This window comes from Struthio camelus, chromosome 3 (genome assembly GCF_040807025.1).
Source record: "Struthio camelus isolate bStrCam1 chromosome 3, bStrCam1.hap1, whole genome shotgun sequence".
In the NCBI taxonomy this organism is placed as follows: domain Eukaryota; kingdom Metazoa; phylum Chordata; class Aves; order Struthioniformes; family Struthionidae; genus Struthio; species Struthio camelus.
Window position 1 is genome coordinate 45188745 of NC_090944.1, and position 23876 is coordinate 45212620.

General features: G+C 35.6%; 1 protein-coding gene across 6 annotated transcripts in view; it reads right to left on the reverse strand.

Annotated features, from left to right (window-relative positions):
* Positions 1-1056: 1056 nt before the first annotated feature.
* Positions 1057-23876, reverse strand: part of PHIP (pleckstrin homology domain interacting protein) — a 114965-nt gene continuing 92145 nt past the window's right edge. For 4 of the 6 annotated variants that reach the window (XM_068937595.1, XM_068937593.1, XM_068937598.1 and 1 more), the window contains 13 exons: positions 23186-23297; positions 22910-22971; positions 21279-21434; positions 19126-19246; positions 16609-16734; positions 14138-14210; positions 13680-13730; positions 13219-13368; positions 11361-11513; positions 9021-9184; positions 8256-8536; positions 7779-7940; positions 1057-5508 (listed from right to left, as the gene is read on the reverse strand). In XM_068937595.1, the coding sequence (XP_068793696.1) occupies positions 4868-5508; positions 7779-7940; positions 8256-8536; positions 9021-9184; positions 11361-11513; positions 13219-13368; positions 13680-13730; positions 14138-14210; positions 16609-16734; positions 19126-19246; positions 21279-21434; positions 22910-22971; positions 23186-23297 (2252 nt within the window). In that variant the 3' untranslated portion in view covers positions 1057-4867. The remainder of the gene's footprint in view (positions 5509-7778; positions 7941-8255; positions 8537-9020; positions 9185-11360; positions 11514-13218; positions 13369-13679; positions 13731-14137; positions 14211-16608; positions 16735-19125; positions 19247-21278; positions 21435-22909; positions 22972-23185; positions 23298-23876) is intronic. The other 2 variants (XM_068937597.1, XM_068937594.1) reach the window with 1 other exon arrangement.

The window sequence follows — 23876 nt, forward strand, 5'->3', positions numbered from 1 at the left end:
AATCCCCTTTCTCTGCAATTTAAGATTACTTTTAAATGAGTTTTCCTGGAGTGTTTCCTCCTCTAACACAATGTAAAATTACATGGCAAATGCCCAAATTAAAATTAGCACAAATGCAAGAGCACCGAGAGGTTAGCTTTAATTTAAAAGCTACCTGTTTTTTACCCCAGACAGAAAGTGTACAAGCTGTATTCCCAATTCAAAAATAGCAAGTTATATAAGCTGTCAATACCAGATTTGTTATTAGAAACACGTTGTCAGTCGTGGCCAATTTTATGAGATTAAATACACTTTCTTCTGCATATAAACACAAGCATTTATATACAATAATTTACAGCAGAAAACTAACAGCCCTTTTATCAGTTGAATATCTAGGTCCCCTTCGAAACCAATCTGTTACAAGAACTTCAGGGAAAAAAAAAGACCAAATAAATTATACAGTAATTTACACAGGTAAAATGTCTTCATTAGGTAGTAAACAGAAAATGAGCTTTTGCTGTTTCCAGGTGAGGTTTTAAAGCCCTCTAACCTTCTGTATCACAGCACTTTTAGAGTTCTATTTAAATTCCTTTTAAACACTCAACTAATTTTTTTTTTGTTTGTTTGTTTTTTTTTTTGAGTAAAACTACTGCGGACAGAATATACTACCTTAGAGTAAGGTGAGGAGTCGGGACACAATGCAATTACTGTGATATGGCTGAACCTTGACTGACCAGCAATACATTAAAATTACCTCAGCAAGATTCACATACTTCCACTTAAATCTGAATGTTGATGAAACTGAGGTTAAAAACCTCCAACCTCTAATCTAATAGGTATGCATGGGGTGAAAAGGTCCCATTCAGTTAAGCCTACTGCTTTTATGGAGCCAGTCAACCATTTAACGTGCGCCTAAATTTGAATTACATGTTAAAGCTTTTACTTGTAGTCCTTGATCCAGCAAATGCGAGCAGGAGATTGAACAATGTTGTGTAAAAATTTTAACAAGCTTGGAGTTACCAAATGGATGGACTATTTTTTGTTGTGTGTGTGTGTGTGTGTGTATATATATATATATATATTTTTTTTTTTTTTTGGTAAGGCAAAAGCCTCTGGCACAGACTCAAAATTGATACTTGAAAAATATTTGTACAGTAATACAGTGAATAAGTTGTCTCTACACTACAATTTATTTTTTTATAGATACTAATATATTCTAACGTGCTGCATCAGGGTCCTTTATCAATTAACAGTTTTACAAATATTAAGCCATAGTAATATTTAACTCAACCAACTCAATCTTACAAGTCTAACAACAAACTGATCACACATGTACAAACTGGACACCGTACAAATAAACATATGCAAATATATATCACAGCAGTCTAAGCACTGGAGGAAGACATTTTTCTGTAAAGTTATATCACTGGTTCATTGCACAGTGACAATGAACCTCTAGTTCAATATTGACAATAGTGAACAATAATATAGTGGTAAAATTTAAGTTCAGTTTCTGGATAACACGTTAACAACAGAAACAAAATCATTAGAACTGTTAAATATGTAGGCACAGATACAATGATTCTGTTGAACATTTAGAACACACTGGTATCAAAGAAAAAGTTATTTCCTCATCTGCAGTTAAGAGTACACACAGCTGTTAGATACCACTCAGTGGTAAATGCGGTAAATACCAATTTTAATGGTTCCCAGTACAGAACATAAATTTCTGAATAGTATCCTCATATCTATGTCAAATATAAATGAACATAAATGAATTTAATGAATAATATTACTTACTGCCAGCTCTGTAAGATCATTTGATTGCATATGAATAAGACACCTATGTTATATTTACAATGCATATGTGAAACAAGCACATGAGATTTTGATGTTCCATTTTCTGCGTCAGTTGTTACGTACTTGAGATGCCATTATCTAAAACATGCATGTAACTATAGTTCTTAAATTATTTAAAAACATTAATAGTTTATTGCTCACATTTAAAACCTTTAAACATCATAACCAAAAGCTCTTTTTCTGTGTTGATACAGTATGTCACAACTGCAAATAATATATTCTTCCCAACCAAAATGCTCACAGCCTGATGGTGACTAAAGTCTCATAAATAAAATGTTTGCAATCTAGTGAAGCTAAATTATAAAGAAAAATGTAATTTTCAAATAAATCTGGTCTTTTACTAAAATGTTTGGTGCTGCGTCTATAAAAAAAAATCTGACCCAAATAATGCACAATTCATTTTAAAGGAAGAACAGCCATGTGTCTAATATGAATTTAAAAATAACAGACTATAGTCACCAGTATTACTGGGAGGGAAGCAGTACCCATGTTCCGCAAGGTAAGGCCTTCTATTCTTGTAAAATTAAGATGTGTGATTTTCTACCTACTCTTAAGGGAATGCATATTATTTTAGCCTCCAAAATTTACATACAAGGTATTTTCAGTATATAAATATATACATAAACATGCTGTATAAAACATTACTACAAATGGAGTAAATACAGAAGAACTGAATTTTAGATATAATCTATTTCATATATTACAATGCAGATAACATCAGGAAATTACACATTTTCAAATGATTGCCTTCATCAGTGAGATTTCCTAAAATTGAAGAGTTTGATTAGCCTTGAAATGTGAAGCTGTACTGTAACCGTATAACCAGAGCTTTCCATCTTACTATATGTTTAGTGATTCCATTTTAATTGGATAATAAAGAAATGCTTGTTAGAAAAAAATAAATACACAAACAAATGAAACGCAAACCACTCCCTGCTCCCCAAATTCATCATCAAAACAATGCAATGAGGCTCTCGAAAATACTAAACTGAATTTTTGTAACAAAATGTACAATGAACTATATTAAACCAAGTATGGTGGATACCAGTTTGCCATCCACACTAGCGTATTTCTATTCCTCTTGGTGCCAAACGTCAACATTCTTTGCTCAAACATGTAAGCTTTTTTTGTAACAGAAAGTAAAGAGTGAACAATTTGGCCCCAAATAAGTAAACAGAATCTGTGCAATTTAAGGTCTTAATTTTGTAAGCCCTCCCCCTTCCAGATGCAGCAGACGTTGTTTGTAAAAGAAGAATCATTATAAAGTAAGGGTGTGCAGAATTGGGCTTTCATTTCAGGTTTATTTTTCCAACTAAGTTAGGGTCACACAGTTGTTCTTTCACACTACCCAGAGTTCCAAAATAATATATAATCTGAAAATTTTGGTTACATTTTTGTACCATACCAGATCTCAGAAAATACTACTACTTCTGTACTTTTTCCTTAAAACTGGACAATACTTTTTTTAAGTGATAGAAAATGGTATTAAAGTTTGTTTGTAAAGGTATAAAATAACTAAATGTACCATAAACAAATAAATAACTGCTTTTCTTTTCCATAGCAGTACATATAGTAATACATTCCCCTAAGTCATATAGTTATCATTTACAATAGACAACTTAATTTTACTAAGGATGCAAGAAATAATAGAATACAAGGCACAATCATTAAATGGAATTTTTCTTTAGGGTGTATATTGACTAATGTCAGCGTGATATACCATAAAAAGTGCAGAAAAACACAATGTGCAATGAGACCACTGTATAAAACATGATTGCATAAAAAGTGATTTGGCCTTTTTAACCTTAATAATTGAAAATAACCAATCTTCCCCTTAAAATTAAACTATAAAGTATGACATTTTAAAATTTATTTTCAATTCTAGTGCTATCTAAAAAATCCTGAAAAAAGAATTTATACCTGGGTAATATTTTATATGTATGTGTTTATGTATATATTAATATATATACATACACTCTTCTTTGCAGGTCATTTTTAGCCGCTTAAGCATGTCTAAAGTTGTAGAAACAACGATCAATCTGGATCAGAAAGTAAACATCATTAATTCCATACCTGTCCTGTAATTTCCTTGAATCCTTTAACCAATTATATATTTTGTCCAAAACATCTCTGTCAAAGGACCCCACCAGTGCATTATTTTCTACCGTAAGTACCAAAAAGGATACATTTCAGAACAATGTTAACTTACAATTTAAAACAATACACAGCTTTTATCACTGCAAACTGAATGCTGTACTGACACTCAAAAAGAAAAAAAAGGTTTTCCACTGCACTGATTCTCAGTCTTTGGCACAATAAACAGAGATTTAGTGATTGATACAAGAATCAAGGTCTGAAAAATTAGACATTAGTCAAACTTTTTCCAATGTGGATATAAATATATTTGTGATTACATTTTTGCTATGTTTGGCAGAACTTGGATAAACCAACAGCCTGTGCTAGGCTTCTTTTGCAGTTGAATGTTCCATCACTACTGAAATTAAACATTTTCAGATTAGCAAAGTTTGGTATTTTTGCGTTTATATTTAACAGAAATGTAAGTGAATTTACTGCCACTTTTTGCCAAAATCTGCCGTCCTAGGAGACTTGACTTTACAATCAATAAAAGTGTACCTTGCTTGGTCAAAAATAGACTTCTGTTCTCAGTTTGTGGCATTAAAAGTTCTATCACCTTCTTTTAATTGTGGAGAGATACTATGCACTACTCAAGAGCAGAGTAATTCTCAATTCTGTAAGTCAGTCAGAAATTGTTTCAATTATTCTCAACCATGAACAAAACGACTGTTGAAATGCATAACCTATTTGGAGGGCAATAAATAGCAAAAGTTTAAAATATATATTTCTTTCAAAGAATGTTCTTTCAGTTTATTTTTTGCTAATTTTTTCTCCCCAAATCAGAACACATTCTTCTAACCCATAATAGCAGCAGGGAAGCAGAAGTCTGTGTTCTGCTTGTTCCTTAACTGTACCTGCTTCATAGCATTCTGAAGTAAAACACGTGGTAAAATTACCAACCAATTAAGTTAGCCTTTGCTTTTTCAGTCAACTTTCGGACTCTGCCTCTGCTAGATGTTCCAAAAGTTAAAGAGGTGTCTTCAAACAATAGCTGCCTTTGCTCTTCCTCAGAGTCATCTTCATTGTAAAAGGCTGTCCTCCTACCCTGGTTTCTAGTTCTCATGTGAGGTTCAGAATCTTTAAGCTCTTCAGACCCTTCTTCCATAGGCTCATCTATTTTTTTCCTCCTGCTTCTTGTTTGCATTTTAACATTTGCAGGAACTAAAAGGTCCGAGCCTGGCTGATGTGTCTTCATCTTTCTTTTTGGCTTTCTACCCCCACGGCCTTTCTTTTGTAACAAGTCTTCCTTCATATTGTTTTCAGAAAGAGAATTAGAGGCAGTGGAAGCAGATGCTTCTTCTGGTATATCCCGTGCAGTCTGGATTGTACTCTGCTCTGCAACCTTCTGTTCAGCAACTTGAAGCTTTTTTGGTTTTCTGCCTCTTTTCTTGTGTACCACTTCACAGCTACTGTTATTAGTCTCCACCTTAGGTTTCCGTCCAGGACCTCTTTTAACTGGAGGTTTTGAAGGTGGCCCTCCATGTCCATTTACCTGAATGCTTCCTGATGCCACAGCATTGTTCTTGCAATCTGCTATTAAGAAATGAGAGTAAGTATGCTGAAACAGATTTGCATCTGCATTAATTTTCACATTACCTTAATAAAACTCTATTAGTGGAATGTATTACAACAAATCCACAGTGATTGCCAAATTGTCAAAAAGAGTCCCAAAGATGAGGTACAAATAAAACTTCAGCAAGGATTGTGGGATTTAGTATCTTGACATGACAGATAGATAACCTCTCTATTTGTAAGAGGTTCATGAGGAATGAGGAATCCTGGAAACTATTTGATCACAAAAATCTGTATGTTGAAAGTGAGCACCATTTGGGATAATCTTCTACTTGAGGGGACTGTCACCCTTACATTTTCTCCTGCTTCTGTTGAGAAGTGAAAGGTTACTTCCATTTAATTATACTTCAACTACATATCAATTATACAAAAGCAACTACAGCTTTTTTATGGACACCCGGTTCTTTCTCTGAGAGTGCAGTAGACTGTAATACTGCCTGAAGATGGATGCATGGGCTATCAACTTCAGGATATAATTCTAACACACTGTTTATATCGAACAACACTGTAACCTCAAATACCCATTTTTTCCTCAACATAGAGTATCACAGTTGTGATTGAACAGATCTACACAGTAGAGCTCAAGAGTTTTATGTTATGTCAGCACGCAATGAAGAGTAGCTTCTAGTTGGGTTCAGCTCAAAGTAGCTTGAAAAATGAAAAAAAAAACAAAACAGCTCAGGTCTTTTTCTTGGCTGATGAACAGCAATGCACATAAACTGCCACTTGGTATCTGCAGTAGCTCAAGAAGTTGCTCAAGAAGCTTTGCTGCAAGAATTTGGAATGTTTCAAAGCAGGTTGCATCTGGATGCGTGAAAAAGATGCCTTCATCCCAGTGGAGCATCCTTTATAGCCAGTTCATTAAACCAGGGTTATTTCAACAATAAGGAGGAAAAAGGAATGCGGGAGGGGAAAAAAAAGAAGTATGCAATCGGCAGAGATTTCTCAGATTACCAGACAAATGGCAGAAAGTATTTGCCTGGAGATCTGTCTAGACTGAATTTTTCTTAGATGATTCCCCGTCTCCTCAGTGGGGTACATCACATGACCTCTTATGGAGGTGATCTGAGACAAAGCCCTCACCTAACACATGACTGGGAACTGACACATAGCCAGTAGGACACTGCATCCAGTCATCTGACTGAATATCCTTCTACAAGGCCTGTTGCTTTCAAACGTGCCCCCGCTGTGCATCAAAAGCACAGGCCTCCCTTCCTGTACAGATGTGCTGGAGAGAGACAATCACGTAAATAAAAATCAGCTCTCTCTGACATGACCAAGCACCCAGTCATATAATGGGTACGTATTCAGCCATGTCATACAGCAACTGCCAAGAAGCCCTTGTGGGAAAGATTGCAAGGAATGGGCAGACTGTAAGTTATCAAGCTGCTTTTTCAGAAGCAAGGAGCAATATGAAACATGAAATAATCATCAGGGATAGACAGACCACAGAGAGTGGTCTAATAACAGACCCCAGGTAACTGGATTAATCAGGTGAGACCCAACTTGTAGACTACGGTTTCTCTGTCTTCAGAAAAGACACATGCTTAGTAGATCAAGCAAGTTCATAGCTGCTGCAGACGCAGGAAAGCTTCTGCAGCTGGGAGTTCCATCTCCACAGCAGTCTTGAGTTTGAACATAACCAGATGTTGAAAGAGCAAGTAATTTTAGTCAGAAATTATATGAAACTAGGTCCATCAATCCATACAAACACACTAAATAGACGCAGTAGACACTGCACAGTTCCATCTTGCTATGGAGAAAAAAGGAGGAATCAAGTCGCACTCAGAGATCCTCTGACCTTTATACTCTTAGTTGTAGAAAGAAGCAGTGTTACGAACCCAAATAAACCAGATGAATGTTACCAGATAAAGCCTGCAGGGTTAAAAGCATGACTCTGCAAAAGTCTACTTTGGAATCTTAGAAGTCATCAACTGTGTAGTTAGTAACACACTAAAAACATCAGACTTGTAATAATCTAAATTAAGTCATGATACGTTAACATGCCAAAACTGGCACAGTTGTTATACCATGAAAACGGTTTAAAAAGTTTTAAGAGTCAAAACCATGCTAATTATCTAGTAGAAAACTAGCTATCCATTAGACTTTCTTAAGTCTGTTAAATCATAATACATACACTAATTTCCTCACCCCCAAATTATCAAGACTAAGGTGCAACTGCAGCCACTATGTCACTAATTGGGGGATAAAATGTTCCAAAAAATCCTTACCTTGTTGATTAACAGTGGATGATTTTATTTTGCGTTTGATTTGCTTGTCTTTTTCAGGATTTTCTCTTGTGGTATTATTCCTAGTGTTATGACCATAATCAGATTGAGCAGGGACTGATAAAATATTCTGGTTCTTGGAATGTTTGGTTGAATTCTCTAGTACTAGAAAGACAAAAAAGAAAACTGGAATAATTCATTTTTAAACAGTTTACACCACTTGCAATCTTATCTGGCTCAAAAGAAAGTCAGTCAAGTTCTACTGCAATAACACTTGAATCATTGATCTAGAAGTGAAAAGGCTGCATGGGTAAAATAACATAGCATAACTTGTTCAGTTTTCCTCCAATGAACATCAAGGCCCTCTAGCTTAAGCACTTAAAACCAGTCTTAATTGAGACAAGTAAGTTAGACGGTCAAAAAGCAAGAATTATGTCTTAAAACGCTCACGATGCTCTTCAGCTTTTTTTTTAAACTTACCTGACTTCCCTGACCCTGCAACAGTATTAGGCTTTGTAACTAAAGGCTTTATTGTTAAAGGCTTTCCTCCTGAAGAAGTAGATGGTTGCTCTGGAACAGCCACATCTGTTATCCCCCTATTGCTTCTAGTCCGCACAAGAGAAGAAGTTTCAGCTGCTTTTCCATTCATTTGAGCTGCAACATGCCTCAGTGCTGTTGATCTTGCAGGTGCAGAAGATGAAGAGGAGGCAGAAGTATCTGCCTTCAGCTGAGGTTTTATCAATCTCCTCTTCCTTTCAGGGCTGCAAAATGAATTAAAATTTGCAACCTGGGTGACCACTTTTTTATTTTGCAGGAATAAATAAAACTAAATGCTAGCGTCTAGGATTGTGGGAGTAAAACAATCATTTCTGTATGAAATATGTTAAAAATATGACATTTACTGTGGAAATTCATGTAGTTGTGAGCCTCTGAAAAGTGAATCTTTAGTGAAGGATCACAGTAAATGCTATAGTTATATGACAAAGCATGATGCCACCACTATCCTAACGATGCTGTTTTACCGTACATGTTTAGCAGTTATTTGAATTTTAAGCACTTACACTAGGATAGCTCTAGTTAAAGTTTAAAAATCTTCCACATCATAGGGACTTGCATGTCAAATCTATCATTCTGCAATATAGGGAATAGTAAAGGCAGTATTAAAAAACACCACACTAAGTTCTAATATTTAGGTATGTCAAACTTGCACAGTATTTCATGAATACTGTAAAGAAATGCATGTACCTGGATGCAACACTACTGGAAACTGAGCTGCTTCTACTTCTTTTCTTCCTTCGTTTCTTTATTGTATTTCTTTTATGAAAACGTAGGGCAGATTTATAATCTGACAAAATAGAACTTATATGTTCCTCAAAGAAAGCAGAGAGGCGCAAACTCATGCTGTAGATCTATAAAAAGAAAATCTAGTAAATGAGCAAGTTTTATACTCTTCCAAAGCATCATTATACTTACTTAGCATTGAACAATAGCTAGACAAATATATTTATTAATATGGAAAGGTTTTAAGGAAATTTACAGCCTATCCCCACGAACTTAAAATAATCCATGTATATAGGTTTGCATCATCTGTCTTCATTGCTTAAGTGTATTGTGACTGAAGATCCACAAACAGGAGAAAAGAAAGATTTGAAAAGTCATCCCTCCTACTGTCACTTTCCAACTGCCTTTCCAGAACGCATTTCTTTCTAGCTTCAGCAGAACCACAAGCAGAGATCCGTAACACAATCTACTTTGGCAAACCTATGGTCAAGAAACCTAGTTTTCTTCAGCATTAAGTTGCATCCATGTACCCTGTATTTGAATATCGGTCATATTACTTTTATGGATGAATCAATACTTCTGGTGAAATGGTTGCACAGGTATTAGAATTAAGTAAGCATAATTTTTTTGGTTTTTTTCCCTCTCAGATGACTTACAGAGCTCAAACTCAGTTTATCACCACTCATTAATGGAGCACAGCTGCTATTAATTCTGGACACACAAACATGGAAACTAACAGTCTAGATGCTTTAACTGGGGACACAGCACTGTTTTAGAATATGAAACAGACAACATCAATCAGCTGCCTACCTAATGACACACCTGACATACTATTTGAGTGCCATACTAAACCGTATATGTTGACAACAACCGAATGCATTACCGAAGAGGACATCCCAGGAAATTTCGTAAGAAATTATATAAAAACCATAAAAATAATAAACTTTGATGTGCCAAGAAAAAGGAAGTCGATGGGTTTACTCTTCAGGAAAAGCATCAGTGAGGTGAAGATGCTAAAAACATCACCAAATGACAAGTGTCAGAGTGAAAACACAGCCATTAAACAGCTATGTACTTATAATTACACAGGTTCTGGAATACTGGAATTCTGACACTCAGAACCTTCCATTTCTGCTTCTAAATAAAATGAAAGAGAGCTACAGGTTTACAGCCACATCAGTCCATTTGGAATAACATGAGAAAGAATACAATAACTTTGGCAGAAGAACTGATGAACCAACACTGGAGCTAACGTAACGTCGGGCACTCTCTTATTTTGATTTGAGGAGATCAAGAAGAAAAGGAGAAAAGCTACACAGGAATCCAAATTACCCCCAAAGCCTTGCCCTTTAACGCTGGCCAAAAGACAGGAGACTGCTTCTTAGGCAGTCCAAACACTGAACAGTATTGCCAGTTACCCACTGAAGTCAGACAAATCACTGACCAGTCTTCCTTGCTAAATTCCTCTAGCAAGGAATATGTCCCTGCATCTCATATGACATTAAAGTTCTGATGATCAATTTGCTGTTTAGAATAGTCAAACATTAAAACTAGAGTGAATTTTAGTCTGACACCTAAACCACAGCAGCAGAAGAAAGGCCTTTTACTGCTACATGGCAGCCTTGACCATGAATAAAGCATATATATATTTGCAGCTTTGACTTCCACCAGGTTCTGCAACCTACAAGTCAATCTGAGAGAAAATGTTAGCAACTGTACCACTGGCAAGGCCTTTCGGTATCAGCTCATTAACAGCAGCTTTGTATGCTCATATTCCATATAAACAGTTCTATTTCTCAGAAATCCAAACTGCTTCTTCACAATCTCGTGAATCAGTCAACAGCACAGAATTTCTTTGCCCACTCCTAGTCTACCTTAAATAGACTGAGGCATTTTGGTTTTGTGCACCTTCAGAAATGATGGGAGTTCAGTGTGGGATATGAGTTGTGTGTTTTGAAAAACCTAACCTCTTCTCACAAGTATCAGTGAAATGTCACTATTGTAGCCACAATCACACTTCTACAGATGAATCCTTCAATGTAGTTCTCCCTCTAGATCCACTTTCAGATCTATTTTCAAAGTACACTTGCAGAGCATCAGAACTTTAGACATTTAAACCGAATACATTCTTTTTCTTTATAATACAAAGCTATGCTACTTTATCAAAAACATTCATATTTGAAGATCAGATATAATTAAATTTGTTTTTAAACTCATCAATTATACCATCTCTCTGTTTTCCTTTCTTGTATTTTTCAGATGCGTTTTTTTTTTCAAACAGAAATCATAAAAATTAAATCTTACCCTTGACCTTTTACTTGGTGTGTAGGCTTTGGAATTGCTGAAAATAAGTCGCACGTCTTTACATAACTCCATTGGTGACTCGTAGTTGCCAGCTTCCAACGTTTCTCTAACCGTAGCAAAATCCATTGGCGTGTCAATAATATCTCTATAATCCTGTTACAAAATAGCAAAGCAACCTATTACAATTTTTGTCAAGTCCTAATGTATCTTTCTTTTTTTTTTTTTTTTTTTTTTTTAAAAGATGCATTTGGTAAATTTTGGTTTAAACAAAACTATCCTCTTCAAATAGGCACAGAAGACCACTACAGACAATATGCTTCCTTCTGGTCCTACACAATGCAACTCTTGGTAGACATACTTAAAAAGGTGCCACTTTAAAAAGTTAACTGATACAAGAGCTAATCGATTTTGTAAACAGATTTACTGAAATAGAGAGCTCAGTTTTCTTGCTGCTAAACCACTGACGCACCATGATAAAGACAACTGGGATTAAAAAATGCAAAGAGAAGTCCTCTGGATGGTCGAACAACTCAAACTTAGTACTAAGCCTAATACACAGTTTTCACATAGTAGCTTTAAAAAAGGAAGTCTGAGTAGTCTTTTGAACTCGTTGCCAGTCTTAGTACATCTATGCTGAAACCTGAGTGGTTTCCCAAATGGAGATCTGGCAATTAAAGAAAGCAATACTGAAACAAATGAAAAGACTACAGGCTTAAATAGGCCCCTCAAATGAATGACAGAGCTTTTTTCTAGACTACTGAGGAAACAGAGGAACATCCATATGACAAAAAGTTCAAGTATCTGTTTGACAAGAAGTTAACTTAATCCATCAGAACAAATGGAACCTGCATGCGCGAGTCAGCGCTTGCGAATGTGAAAAAGAATTGTGAAAGCTAGCAAGCAGACTGTTTCATCCCCGAGGGTAGTAAGGTGCTTTCCGTCAGCTCATTGTAGCACCTAAAACACAAGGGGCTACTTCTAGTTGGCTGAGGCAGTATCTTCAGGTTACTTCAAAAATTATGATGCCCAATGGCTAAAGAGGTGGTAAGACAGATCAAACAGTGACTTCCGCCAAAAAGCACTTCTTTTCAGTCAGTGATTTCCCCGTCAGTTAATCTACCTTGGAATGATATTTTAAATGAAAACTTAAGATATGCTGGAATGAAAGCATACTAAAACTTTGCTTTGTTATTGACAGTAAAATTAGCGCAGAAGGCTAGAAGAGATCCAAGGCAACAAGACTTTTGTGTTAAAGTATTCTGCAGCTTCCAGTGGTTTCTCATGGCTATCTGAATTCCACTGAAATCACCACTGGAAATCCACTGGAAAATGAAACTGGGAAAAATCATCGTTAATTCAGTTAATGTTTCACTACAGTTCTTCAGTGAACTCAGACTCATGAGAAAAAAATGGGTAATTTTTCCCCAGTAACCCAGATGACTGTTAGAAAATTTTATTTTCTACTACTTAGATGAAAAACACAAAAATGTGCTATGACAACAAGTGTCACAAGCAACAACCAAACATCATAGTTGCTTCGCACATGACTGCTTTCCACGCAGAAAGATAAGCGCATCTTCATTACACAAGCTGTCATTTACTCAAGAACAAAGACATCCCTTAATATAAAAAACCATTTTGCAATTAAAATGTTTAAGAGAACAGACATGTACAGTTTATTGTGAAACTACTTCAAAAAAGAAGATGATAATATTATCAGGTGACAACCAAGCCAACTGCTAACAAAATTGTCATTAAGAGAGCTGCCTAAATTTTCAATTAGAAGAAATGGAAAAACGGTCAGTTAGCAAAAGTAACGACGAGATTATAACTAGTATTCCTATTCTAAAACACTCACTGGATATTCAAGGAGATCCACTGGTTGTCGAAATGGTTCAGAGTCTTCGCACTGAAAAATGAGATTCAACAACTCCTGACATTGCTTCTTCCATGACTGAATGTCATACGACTGGGCTCTATTACGTAGCCGCCGCTTCGGCTGATGATCCTGAAACGACAACGTTGTCTGGTGTATACATAAAATAAACCTAGCTAATTTTACAGAATGAGAAGAAGAAAGTACACTGCAGGATATAAATTCTAATTAACAAGCAACGTGCAAAAGTACAGACAAAAATACTTTTACATTCCACAGCTCATTACAACAACACTTCAGTCGCTAGAAGGTCAACACTTTCAAAAGCTGAAACTGTATGATCATAGAACATTTTCAGTTTTACATCCCCTTCTTTACAAATGCGTTTCAAAATATTTACAGAGGTATAAATCATTAAACAAACAAAAAACACATTATTTTACCTTTCTTTTTCTAGTGGAAGTCCCTGGCATATTTGCATCTTTCTCTTCTTCCTTTGGGCAAGATAATGAGTCACATAAAAAGGTTAAAAAAATATATAAATACACATGAGAAGCTGAGCCCTTTTACACTTCACTTATAGTATGAGTCTTTGCAATTCTATCCCTGTGCTTTGGAAAGCATTTCATATGATTGTCAGTTTTGAAAACCTCTCAAGTCTGAAGAATCACCTGACTTCTCCAATAAAGCATTTAAGCTCTGTGCTCTACAGCAGAGGAAGTTGGGTTTTTTTTTTTTTTTTTTTACCAGTTTCCTGGCTGTCAAGAAGAAATTGACGATGGAAAGTACTCCTTACTCCTTTACAGTGACTGAACACAGTACTTTTGTATCAAGTGGGACAGTGACATCAGGCCCACTTTTCCAGTCTAGCAATGCCCGTGTCTAAGACGCAACCACTTACCTCATCAGAGTCAGACAACACTTTCTTCTTCATTGCGTTGTATAAGGGAATTATATCATAGCAACTCTGGTCTCTGTGTAAGAAGAAACACACACCTTAATATCTATTGTTCATCTCCCCCTATAGGATCAACTACATTTTGACTAGGAAAGGGAAAATATTTATGAAGTCATTCCCAAATAAAGTGATTAGTGCCACAGAAATTCTAAAAGGAACACAGCAATAAGAAAAGCTGATCTTGTTCAAAAAGCTGTAATAAGTTATCTGAACTCCCTACAATAAAGACCACTTAACAGTGATAATGTTTTAAAATGAAAAATCATAATCCTTAACTATGAATTTTATCAGCATTAAAAAAAAATTAATAATATACTACATAAAGGGCTTTTGGGTTCTTGCTTTAAAGACACTACACCATTACATTAAATCCACTGTAACGTAGTATCATCCACAACGTAAGAAGTTAGACAAATAATTGTTGCTTTTCGAAGGACTATGACTGCCATTGTTTCTAGACCTGCATAATCTCATTCAACACAGCACATACCTAGTTTTGATTCTTGTAGAACATGTCAAACTTCTACAACAAACCCGGTAGTAGTAAACAAAAAGAAACTCAACGGGGTTTTTTTTTCCATCATGTAGCAATTTGAGACTACCACAAAAAAAAAAAAAAATCTGCGCCACACTAAGCAACTTTGCACTGGAACCCTAATCCATAATACATGCTAATAGGAATACCAGGGCAAGGAGGGAGAAGGGGAAATAACAACAACAACAAAAAAGAATCACAGGATTGTCTGCTTTTAACAGGCTTAAGTAACTTAGAGACTAGCCCCTTGACTGTGACAGGCATTTAGCTTTTTCACTCTTGCTAGAGCCAAAGGCTCAGCCTGCAGTGGTTTTTACTAGAGTTAGATCCCTAAACATTTCTGGAAGTCTAGGCTTCATATGCATCACTGGTTCACTTAAATGAGTATATTAATAGGCACAAGCTAAAGTGGTAACAGGTCATTATTAAATATCTGTTGCACTAATTCATCAACATCAATTAATACACATTCTGGAAACCCCTGAGCTGTTTAATTAATTGAAAAAAGCCACACAGGACCAAAGATGTTAAAGAACAAAATTAGGTATAGGGAAGCTCTTTAAACATGTACTTATTCCTAAAGATGTGTTTCACTAAAACTTTTAGCATCTGAAGCATTTCTAAGTATTTTCCAGTATTTTACCCTCCAGCTAGTATCAGAATCAAAAGGCACGTACGATGTCAAAGATTTATGTAAAGAATGAAAATCTTGTTTTCAAATAAGTATGTCTGGCTTTAGTTATGGCTCGAAATGCAGCAGCTATGTTTTTAAGAAAACACAAAATAAAAAAGAGAATCGATATCCATTGTTACACTGAGTAACTCTGTTTTAATATGTTAATTTTAGTAAGAAAAATGTCACGTTATTTTTGTTAAAATAATGAAACATCTTGCCATTTTTTTCAAGGTGAGAACAACAGCATTCACTGTACAGAAGAAATCTACACAGTGGACATACTCTGTAAGCTCTCAAGAATTTCAGGTCTGGAGATGTTAACAGAGTACGAGAGCTCCAAAACATTTCTCTCACTGACTTCGTTTTTCTTTTAACAAGAACCACCAAAAAAACATTTGAAAGAGAGCAGTCTTTTAATACCTCTACAGGAAAACATTACTTCTAAATTGAGACCTGCTTTCCCTCAGCAGTCTTTCTAGGAGGTTTTTCACACAGGTTGGGGGGGTTTTCTATAAGAATGAGAGAATTTTTATAAAAATTATAAAAGTGTGCAATATTTTTCCCTTTTCTCTGTCAACTACAAAGTCTCCTGATTTTTCATTTTGCCTGTCAAACACCATTTTCAATCAGATTATAACAGTCATAAAGACTTTAGAATTCAGTCCCACAATTATATTAATACATGCAGTACTAAAAGTTAAAATTAGTCTCCTAAAGTACCTACAAACGTACATATCATTGCATAAAAATACTCGGACCCATGACTAACATTTGAAGTCATCTGAAGTAAAAAAGTTCTATGCCAGTCCATCCACTATAAAACATGTCCTTTTAGTTGGTACATTTGTGCTTTCGATGATGACTTCATACTCTTTGTACTCACTGGAAAAAAACTTCTTTAGGAGTTTATGACAGAATGTCATTTTTAAACTGTAAAATCCATCTTATTTTTCACTATTAAATGCTCTACTTTTTAAAGAAACATAGCCACCAGCATTTTATCAACTGCAGTACAAATTTTATCATATTTTGCAAATTTATGTGCTCTTCTTTTGTCAACACCAACTTTATTCGTTTCTGCCCCAAGAGCAGACAACAGGCTTATTCCAGCTCTAGAACTACTCTGTCTTAAAATTAAGATTTCAAAAAGCTAAATATCTTGGTAAGCAATGGGAAAACCATCAGAGCTACTAAGCAACTCACTTTATGAAATGTAGCAGAAGATCCGTGACAAACTTGGCAGATTTGACAATAGGACTTCCAGGTTCATTAAATGTGCGAGTATTATGTTCTATATATCGGACCTCCCACATTAATGAAGAAAGTCGCCTGTGTATGAAAGGAGGGAAGAAGGGGGGGGGGGGGGAAACTAGTATCAAACAGACATTTTTAACAATGTGTATGAAATCAGAGAAAAGGTCTTACATAATTCCTCTAATGCACTGTCCCATTCATGATCTTTCTATATTAGATCAGAAAATACACTCTTAGGTAAATGGCCCTACACAATCAGCAGCAGGCAGCTTCCTCAGGCTTCCCGCTCTCATGTATGTCCTGTGATAAATACGCAAATAGCTTTAAAAATACACAGCTTACGCTTCTTGGGAAAATTTAACTGGCAAGTCTTTAGCTTTTATTATCCCTTTATGATATTCATAACCCAGCATAAATCACCTCTTAAGTCACAGTTGAGGACTGAAATATAGTACTACATATGTACTAAAATTATGCATTTTTTGCTGACAGGTGGACAATGATTAGAATTCTCCCTCACCCTTTACATAGCTCTGATTTAATGACCTAACTACAGAATGGCAACAAACATTATGAAAAAAGTGGCACATTCAAAAATAAGTGAAAAAATTAAATTAGAATCTAAAAAGATGCAATTAAAAAAAACATTATTTCCTAGAAAATCTCGAACAGCATAGAAGCTACAAATATATACAATCTTCCACTTTTATACTAGCAAAACGCAATGAAACAAAGAAAATGCTGCCCAATTTGTTTTTAAAGGGTAGAGTGAAGTGGGGAACGATTTAACATGTTTAATGTACCATAACCATTTAGATGCAATTTAATTGCGCTTGCTGGTCCAACATTTAGTTCTGTAATATGCCAGAATTGACGAGGAGAGAAGGATGTTTTCTGTTTGTTCACCGAATCACCGAACAGTTGAGGTTGGAAGAGACCTCTGGAGATCACCTAGGCCAACCCGTCCTGCTCAAGCAGAGTCACCTAGAGCATGTTGCCCAGGACCCTGTCCAGACAGCTTTTGAATATCTCCAGCGAAGGAGACTCCACCACCTCTCTGGGCAACCTGTTCCAGTGCTCTGTCACCCTCACAGGAAAGAAGTTTTTCCTCAGGTTCAGACGGAATTTCTTGTGTTTCAGGTTGTGCCCGTTGCCTCTCGTCCTATCGCTGGGCACCACGGAGAAGAGTTTGGCCCCAGACTCGTTTGCTAGTTTGGTTTTTATTTACATAGAGGTATGCTAAGTCTCCTGTTTCTTAAGGGGAAGAACATGATCTAAGATAAGCCTTATGAAAAGCTACCAAAGGCATCACATGTGGTATGAACAGTCCCTCCTGCCGAACGTAAAGAAAAAATTTTTACTGGAAAGCAGAATACATGGCAGAATAAAATTCTCCTATGACCTACCAGCTTTGGCAATACTATAAAGCTAGTAAAAACTGGCTTTCTAAAGGAGGTATGCTGATCACCAAAAATAACTGCTTCTACTTTTGACCAAAGAAATAAAAGAGGGATTAAAAATTCCTTGCCACCTCTGACAACAAAACAGTACATTATGAAAGCTAAATCTGGATTATCTCGTATCACAGAGCTAACACGGAACAATACATGCACACTATAGCCCTATAATGTATAAAAGCCAGGGCTTTTTGAAACTGAAAAAGTAATTTTGTTTTAGGATGCTATCCTTCAGTTCTTAGTATACAAAAAGTACTACAAATCAACTTTCAAACCCAAAGCAACATGCTATCCACATGTACTCAATGCAAACGTTAGAGGGAAAATAGTTTTAAAATTAGAGATTTTCCAAGAACCAAAAGCAAACAAGCATTTTAAAGGAACATGCTCCAACTTGGATAATACTGACTACTAAATAAATAAATAATTTAAAAAAAAAAAGTCAGTGACTGCAATCACAGTTTTGGAAAAGGTCAAAACTTTGTCAACAAGTAAAAACAGTTATTTCTTGTTACTATCCCGTCAAATAACACACAATTCAGAACGTCAAGGCCAACAATTTCAGTAGTTCTATTTTCTGTGCACTTTCTTAAAGGGGGAATGGAAGATTTTTTAGAAGTACAGGAGGTCAGTAACATTTTATATTTGTCTAAAGTTTTGTCTTACTAAATTTTAAATCTTTAAAAATAATTAAGCAGAAACTTAATTCTTTTTCCTAAAATCATTTTACTGACCTAGTCTCTGGTCCTGCAATTTGAATCTCACACAGGGCTAGTCATTTGTATAAACAGGAACTTGAATATCACATTATTCTAAAAAGCATTTTGCAGAAGAGATTTTCAATCCTTGTTCATGTTTTATAAAACGGAAACCTAGATCAAGGATAGAAGGTGAGACAAATGGAAAGAGCACATCTGTACCGATCTCCTAGCCAGGTACTACACGACAAACAGCTGTTGAAAACATGGTTGATAGTATTTCGCAGATGTAACTGAGACTTGGATCTAACCTGTAAAATCTGCTTTCCAGTCTTTGTTTAATGGTACTGAGATCTGTGGGATATGCCACAACTGTGCAATACATTGGGTAAGCCTGAAGATCCACAGGTGCCACAAATGCAGAAGCAATATCTAGAGAGAAAAGAAAAATCAGTTATATACATAAAACCAGTCCTTCAGCAGTTTTAAGATGTTTTTTTCCCTTGCAACGTGGTATTTCTTCATGTTTGAAGCACACAGCAATTACCCTCAAAAAATCAATGACAATTCTGCATAGTCTCTTTGTAGTATTTTACATTTGAAAGTGCTTGCTGAGGTGTATACTGTAAGTATAATCACTGTAGCAATTAGCCAGCCTGCTGTGCATGAAGCACCATGCTCCTCAGACATGCGAGGTGCATGGAAAAAATATGCACATTTTATAGTAGATTCAAATGCATAAATTATACAGATTAACATTTGCAATTCAATATACTGTTACTTACAAGGCAGACTAATTTCATTTGGTTTTATATTGCTATCCCCTCAATTTCAAACAAAGTAATTCATTAAATTCTTATCATAAAAGTTACAGTCCTATTTCAATCTCATTAAGATATGGAGGAAAAAAAAAATATGCAAAATAAAACAGAAACAGCCTCCTGTCCTCACCAAAAAACAAAGCAGCCTTCCCAAGCCAATCGACTATAATCCACTGAGTGCACCCAAAAGACTTCAGAGTAATTTAAGTCTGTGCACCTACACAAAATTCTTTTTTCCTCCTATGGTTAGAAGCATCACATGTGCTTAGACACATCACTCTAACTTCTGCTATCTCAAGGGAAAATGCAGTCATACAACAACAATTAAAAGTCTCTCTCAAGTCTTTAAAAACAGAAGATGTTGTTGCTGCTAAACAAACTGTTCTTCTGTTAAAAACTTTTAACTTACTCTTACGCATGTTCTAACAACTGGCACTTTGTATAGACAGGCACCGCATACATTACAGTTAAATTCCAAATTAAATGGTATGGCACACGACATAATGCAAAATAAAAAACCATTACTGCTAGACGGTATACACAGTGAAAACAACTAAAATCTCACTTCCTTACATGTTTTTGTATAATTCTGTAACTCAGATTAATGTATTGTATAGCTATTTCCTTTCTTTCAGAAGCGAAAAGGAGGTTTTTATGCAACACGTCACCAAAGAAAACATAATGTAGCTTATTTAGATATTAGAAGTATTTCAGGACTGGGAATTTTCTAGGTTATTTTTTGACTCTTAAGTGTCTTACCTTTCTTCAAGTACTTCAGATTCAGTTAAAACATTTAATCTGTGATAATTTACATATTTAATGACCACTGCTACCCCAAAAACTGCTGTTGAACAGTACACATCACAAAACATAGAACAGCATTGTGATTCTGCCTATATTTCACTAATAGATCTCCATCTGACATATCTCCTCTTTGATCATGTAACTGTTAATTTAACACAACTTGGACATTTATTTTTTCAAAAGTTGCCTGTAAAGAGTAATTGCTCTAAAACCAACTAGCAAGTAGCTTTTCATAAGTTAATCAATTACTTTATCCTCAATATCTTGCTTTAACAAGCCTCTCCTGTTTTCCAGATGTAAGTAAGGGGACGAAGGGGGAGGAGGAAAGGAAAATAAAAAAGGTTAATAAAGGCGAAATCTACACACAGGTATCCATTCTGTAGGTAAGTACATAACATTCTTCTTTCTGCTTGGAATATAGCTAACGTTCTGCTCATCGTAAGTCTGATAATTTTAACCCTAACCAATTGTAACCCTAATCAAGTGATTCTGGTAGCCAAATTCAACCCAACCCTCCCCTCCCCTTCCCTCACGCCCCCTCCTGCCCCCCCCCGGCCAAAGCACCTGTTTTTAGCATATAGAAACCAAACCCCTTGCATACGTCAACATTATCTATCAAAAAAACAGTTACCTTTGAAAACAGGATACAATTTAGCTTTTACATGTACTTGTACCATGAAAAAAATTCACATGGAGAAATTTCTTTTTCGGTTAGCCGAGGCAAAAGGTGTATTTTTCACAGCGTAAACAGTCACTGATTTTGGTATATTGGAAAGTATATATCAGCACAGTCTGCAAAATTTAACACAAGAATGTTTCCCGTATTAGTCAGCATTTACCTAGAGTCATGAGTTGGTGTATCCCTGCAATAATTCTGTCGCACTCTTCATCTCGGGTCCTGGAACCCCACTCTCCATCCAGAGGTTTGTAGAGCAGCGTTCTACGTTCATCATCTGTTAAAGGAACGCTTGTTCCCAATTCTTCTGGAAATACAGCTAGAATGTAACATGAGAACTAAATAGAACATCTTGTATTTTATGTAATACATATACTTACTCAACTAAGAAAAATTAATACAAAGATATATAACATCATTCTGCCAAACAACAGAAATTCATAGCTCTTAATTTGGTCAAAAATGTTTTGAGCGCATCCAATACACTGTGCGTATTGTTGTATGTTAAATTTTAATCATCCTAATGCAGTTCAGTGCACAAGTTCTCCATTTACAAGATTCATAGCCTTCCAAATAGCTACCTAGAATTTATTTTAGGATGAATTAAGACACTCCTTTATCATTATTAAGTTGTTTCTTTTTTTAAAATGCCCAAATTCTTGGTAACGTAACTCAGCCTAGGATTTGTGGTGGACGATTTTCAGACAGAGCTTAAGGTAAAAGCTTTAATGTAGACAAAAGGCAATCTCCACTATGTAGTGATTCCACCTTGCCACACTTTCGTGAGGTCATATGCTAAAAGCAAAACTCCTGAGCAAGCAAATTGAACTGAAATCACCATGGCATTCCTGAGGACCTACTGTCTTTGGTAATTCAAAATGTAACTACAGTCAGATTTTCAGGGTATGATGCAAAGTGCTCCCTCTTTAACCAAGCTTATTTTGAAAGGGAAGTGTAATAAAAGTTAGTATTTCTTGACACAGCAACACATTTAGGTTCCCATTTGGTTAGCTAGCTATTTTAGTTACTTGTTTCTGACACATTACCACTCCACTCTAGCTTCTGTGCTACTGTGTTTTCCTCATGGTCAAGAGGTACTCATTAAAAAAAGGATTGTAAGGAAATAAGAAGTTGAAATGAAACATGCCTATAGCTTACAAGAATTATTTTTTGCTGACAAAATTATCAAAGTTTCCTAGAAAACATGTGGAAAAGCACTGATTCTACTCTATTTTTTTAGCAGATTTTTAAAGACGTCTTCAAGAAAAAAAATCCCTCAGTGCTTAATGTAGGAATATAGTATTTCTTCTTTCTGTCAGTTGTCTGTGAACAGTGCTGCAGAGTGGACAGTACGTCACAGGCATGTCTATCCACTAGAGGTTCTGGACCCGACAGGGAGCAAATCCTACTATTATCAAACAACCCCATACACGCATGTTGCATCTTCAATGCACCGAATGTCTGCAGGCACGCTGACAGGTCTCAAAACAATCAGCTTCCTCAAAGCTTACTCGGGCCACAAGTTTCCACAGGTTTATCTTCAAGTCTCTACAGACCACCAGCTGTAAGTCTTTGTAGCATTTTTGGCAAGGAAAGATGGCAGTTCATCTATGTTCATCATGAAGTTCATCATCTACGTTTCACTTGAAGTATCATCTTCAAGTGAAAATGATTTGTGGGTTCCTTCTCCACCTCCCACCAAGAGAAATACAGTTATTCTGGTGACATCAAATAACACCCTTTCCTTTCTTTATATACACTCTTAAGGCAAATTAAATTATTCATGTACCATACCATTACTTGGTATCAGCTCCATGTCCCAAGGACTCATCTTCTCGGTATCCCCATTGTCCCAGCTTAAAAATAACCACATTAAAATTACCTACTAATAATGCTTAAACAATGTAATTAGTTAATATTTTTAAGATAACGTGTTTATATACTATCAAGCTTTTTAATAAACTAGTACAGTGAGATGCATGACTGAATTTAATGAAAGCACGTTGCTTCAATCAGGACTTGAAATGAAATATCGAATTAAAATAAAAGATCGAAGATAAGTTTGCTAACCAGACATTGTAGCACTGAAACAAGCTATCAGGATAATCAGGCTGAAGAGGTTCCTGGCTTTCAATTGTTCCAAACCACCACGCATCATCTATTACTGACCTGAAACGATCACCTAGGTAAAAACACAAAATAATTTAATCAATTCAAGGCACCTTACTCCTCCCAACAAAAGCAGTTTTTAGACACCTTTGAATTGATCTCGAAAACACAAACCCCCTGAAACACTTGCATCAACAGGCACAGATGACTCATAACTGAATTTTTTTTTAAATAGTTCTAGTAAATTCTTTCTGAAGGCTTTTTTAAAACTACAATGAAACAGTTAATTACTAACATAAAAATGATTAATGACTTGCAAATCTATCCACATAACCTTTGTATATGAATTTACTTCTTAAATGCACATAAAGGTAAGACATTTCAATGCTGTAACTCCTTTAAAACTAAAATCTACTCGTATTACACACTACACGCTACCTTTAAATAACTGCATTTTATGACATTTCTGTATGGGGAATACTTATACATGCTACTGAACTCTTGCTGGGTTTGCGATGTGTTTTTATCTACTTGTATAAACAACTCTCCCTAATTTAACTCAAAGGTTCATTCCCTTTACTGCACGGGTGATATGACTAATAAAAGATTTATTTAAGCTTCTTTAAAAGGTTAGCAGTCATTTACTATAATC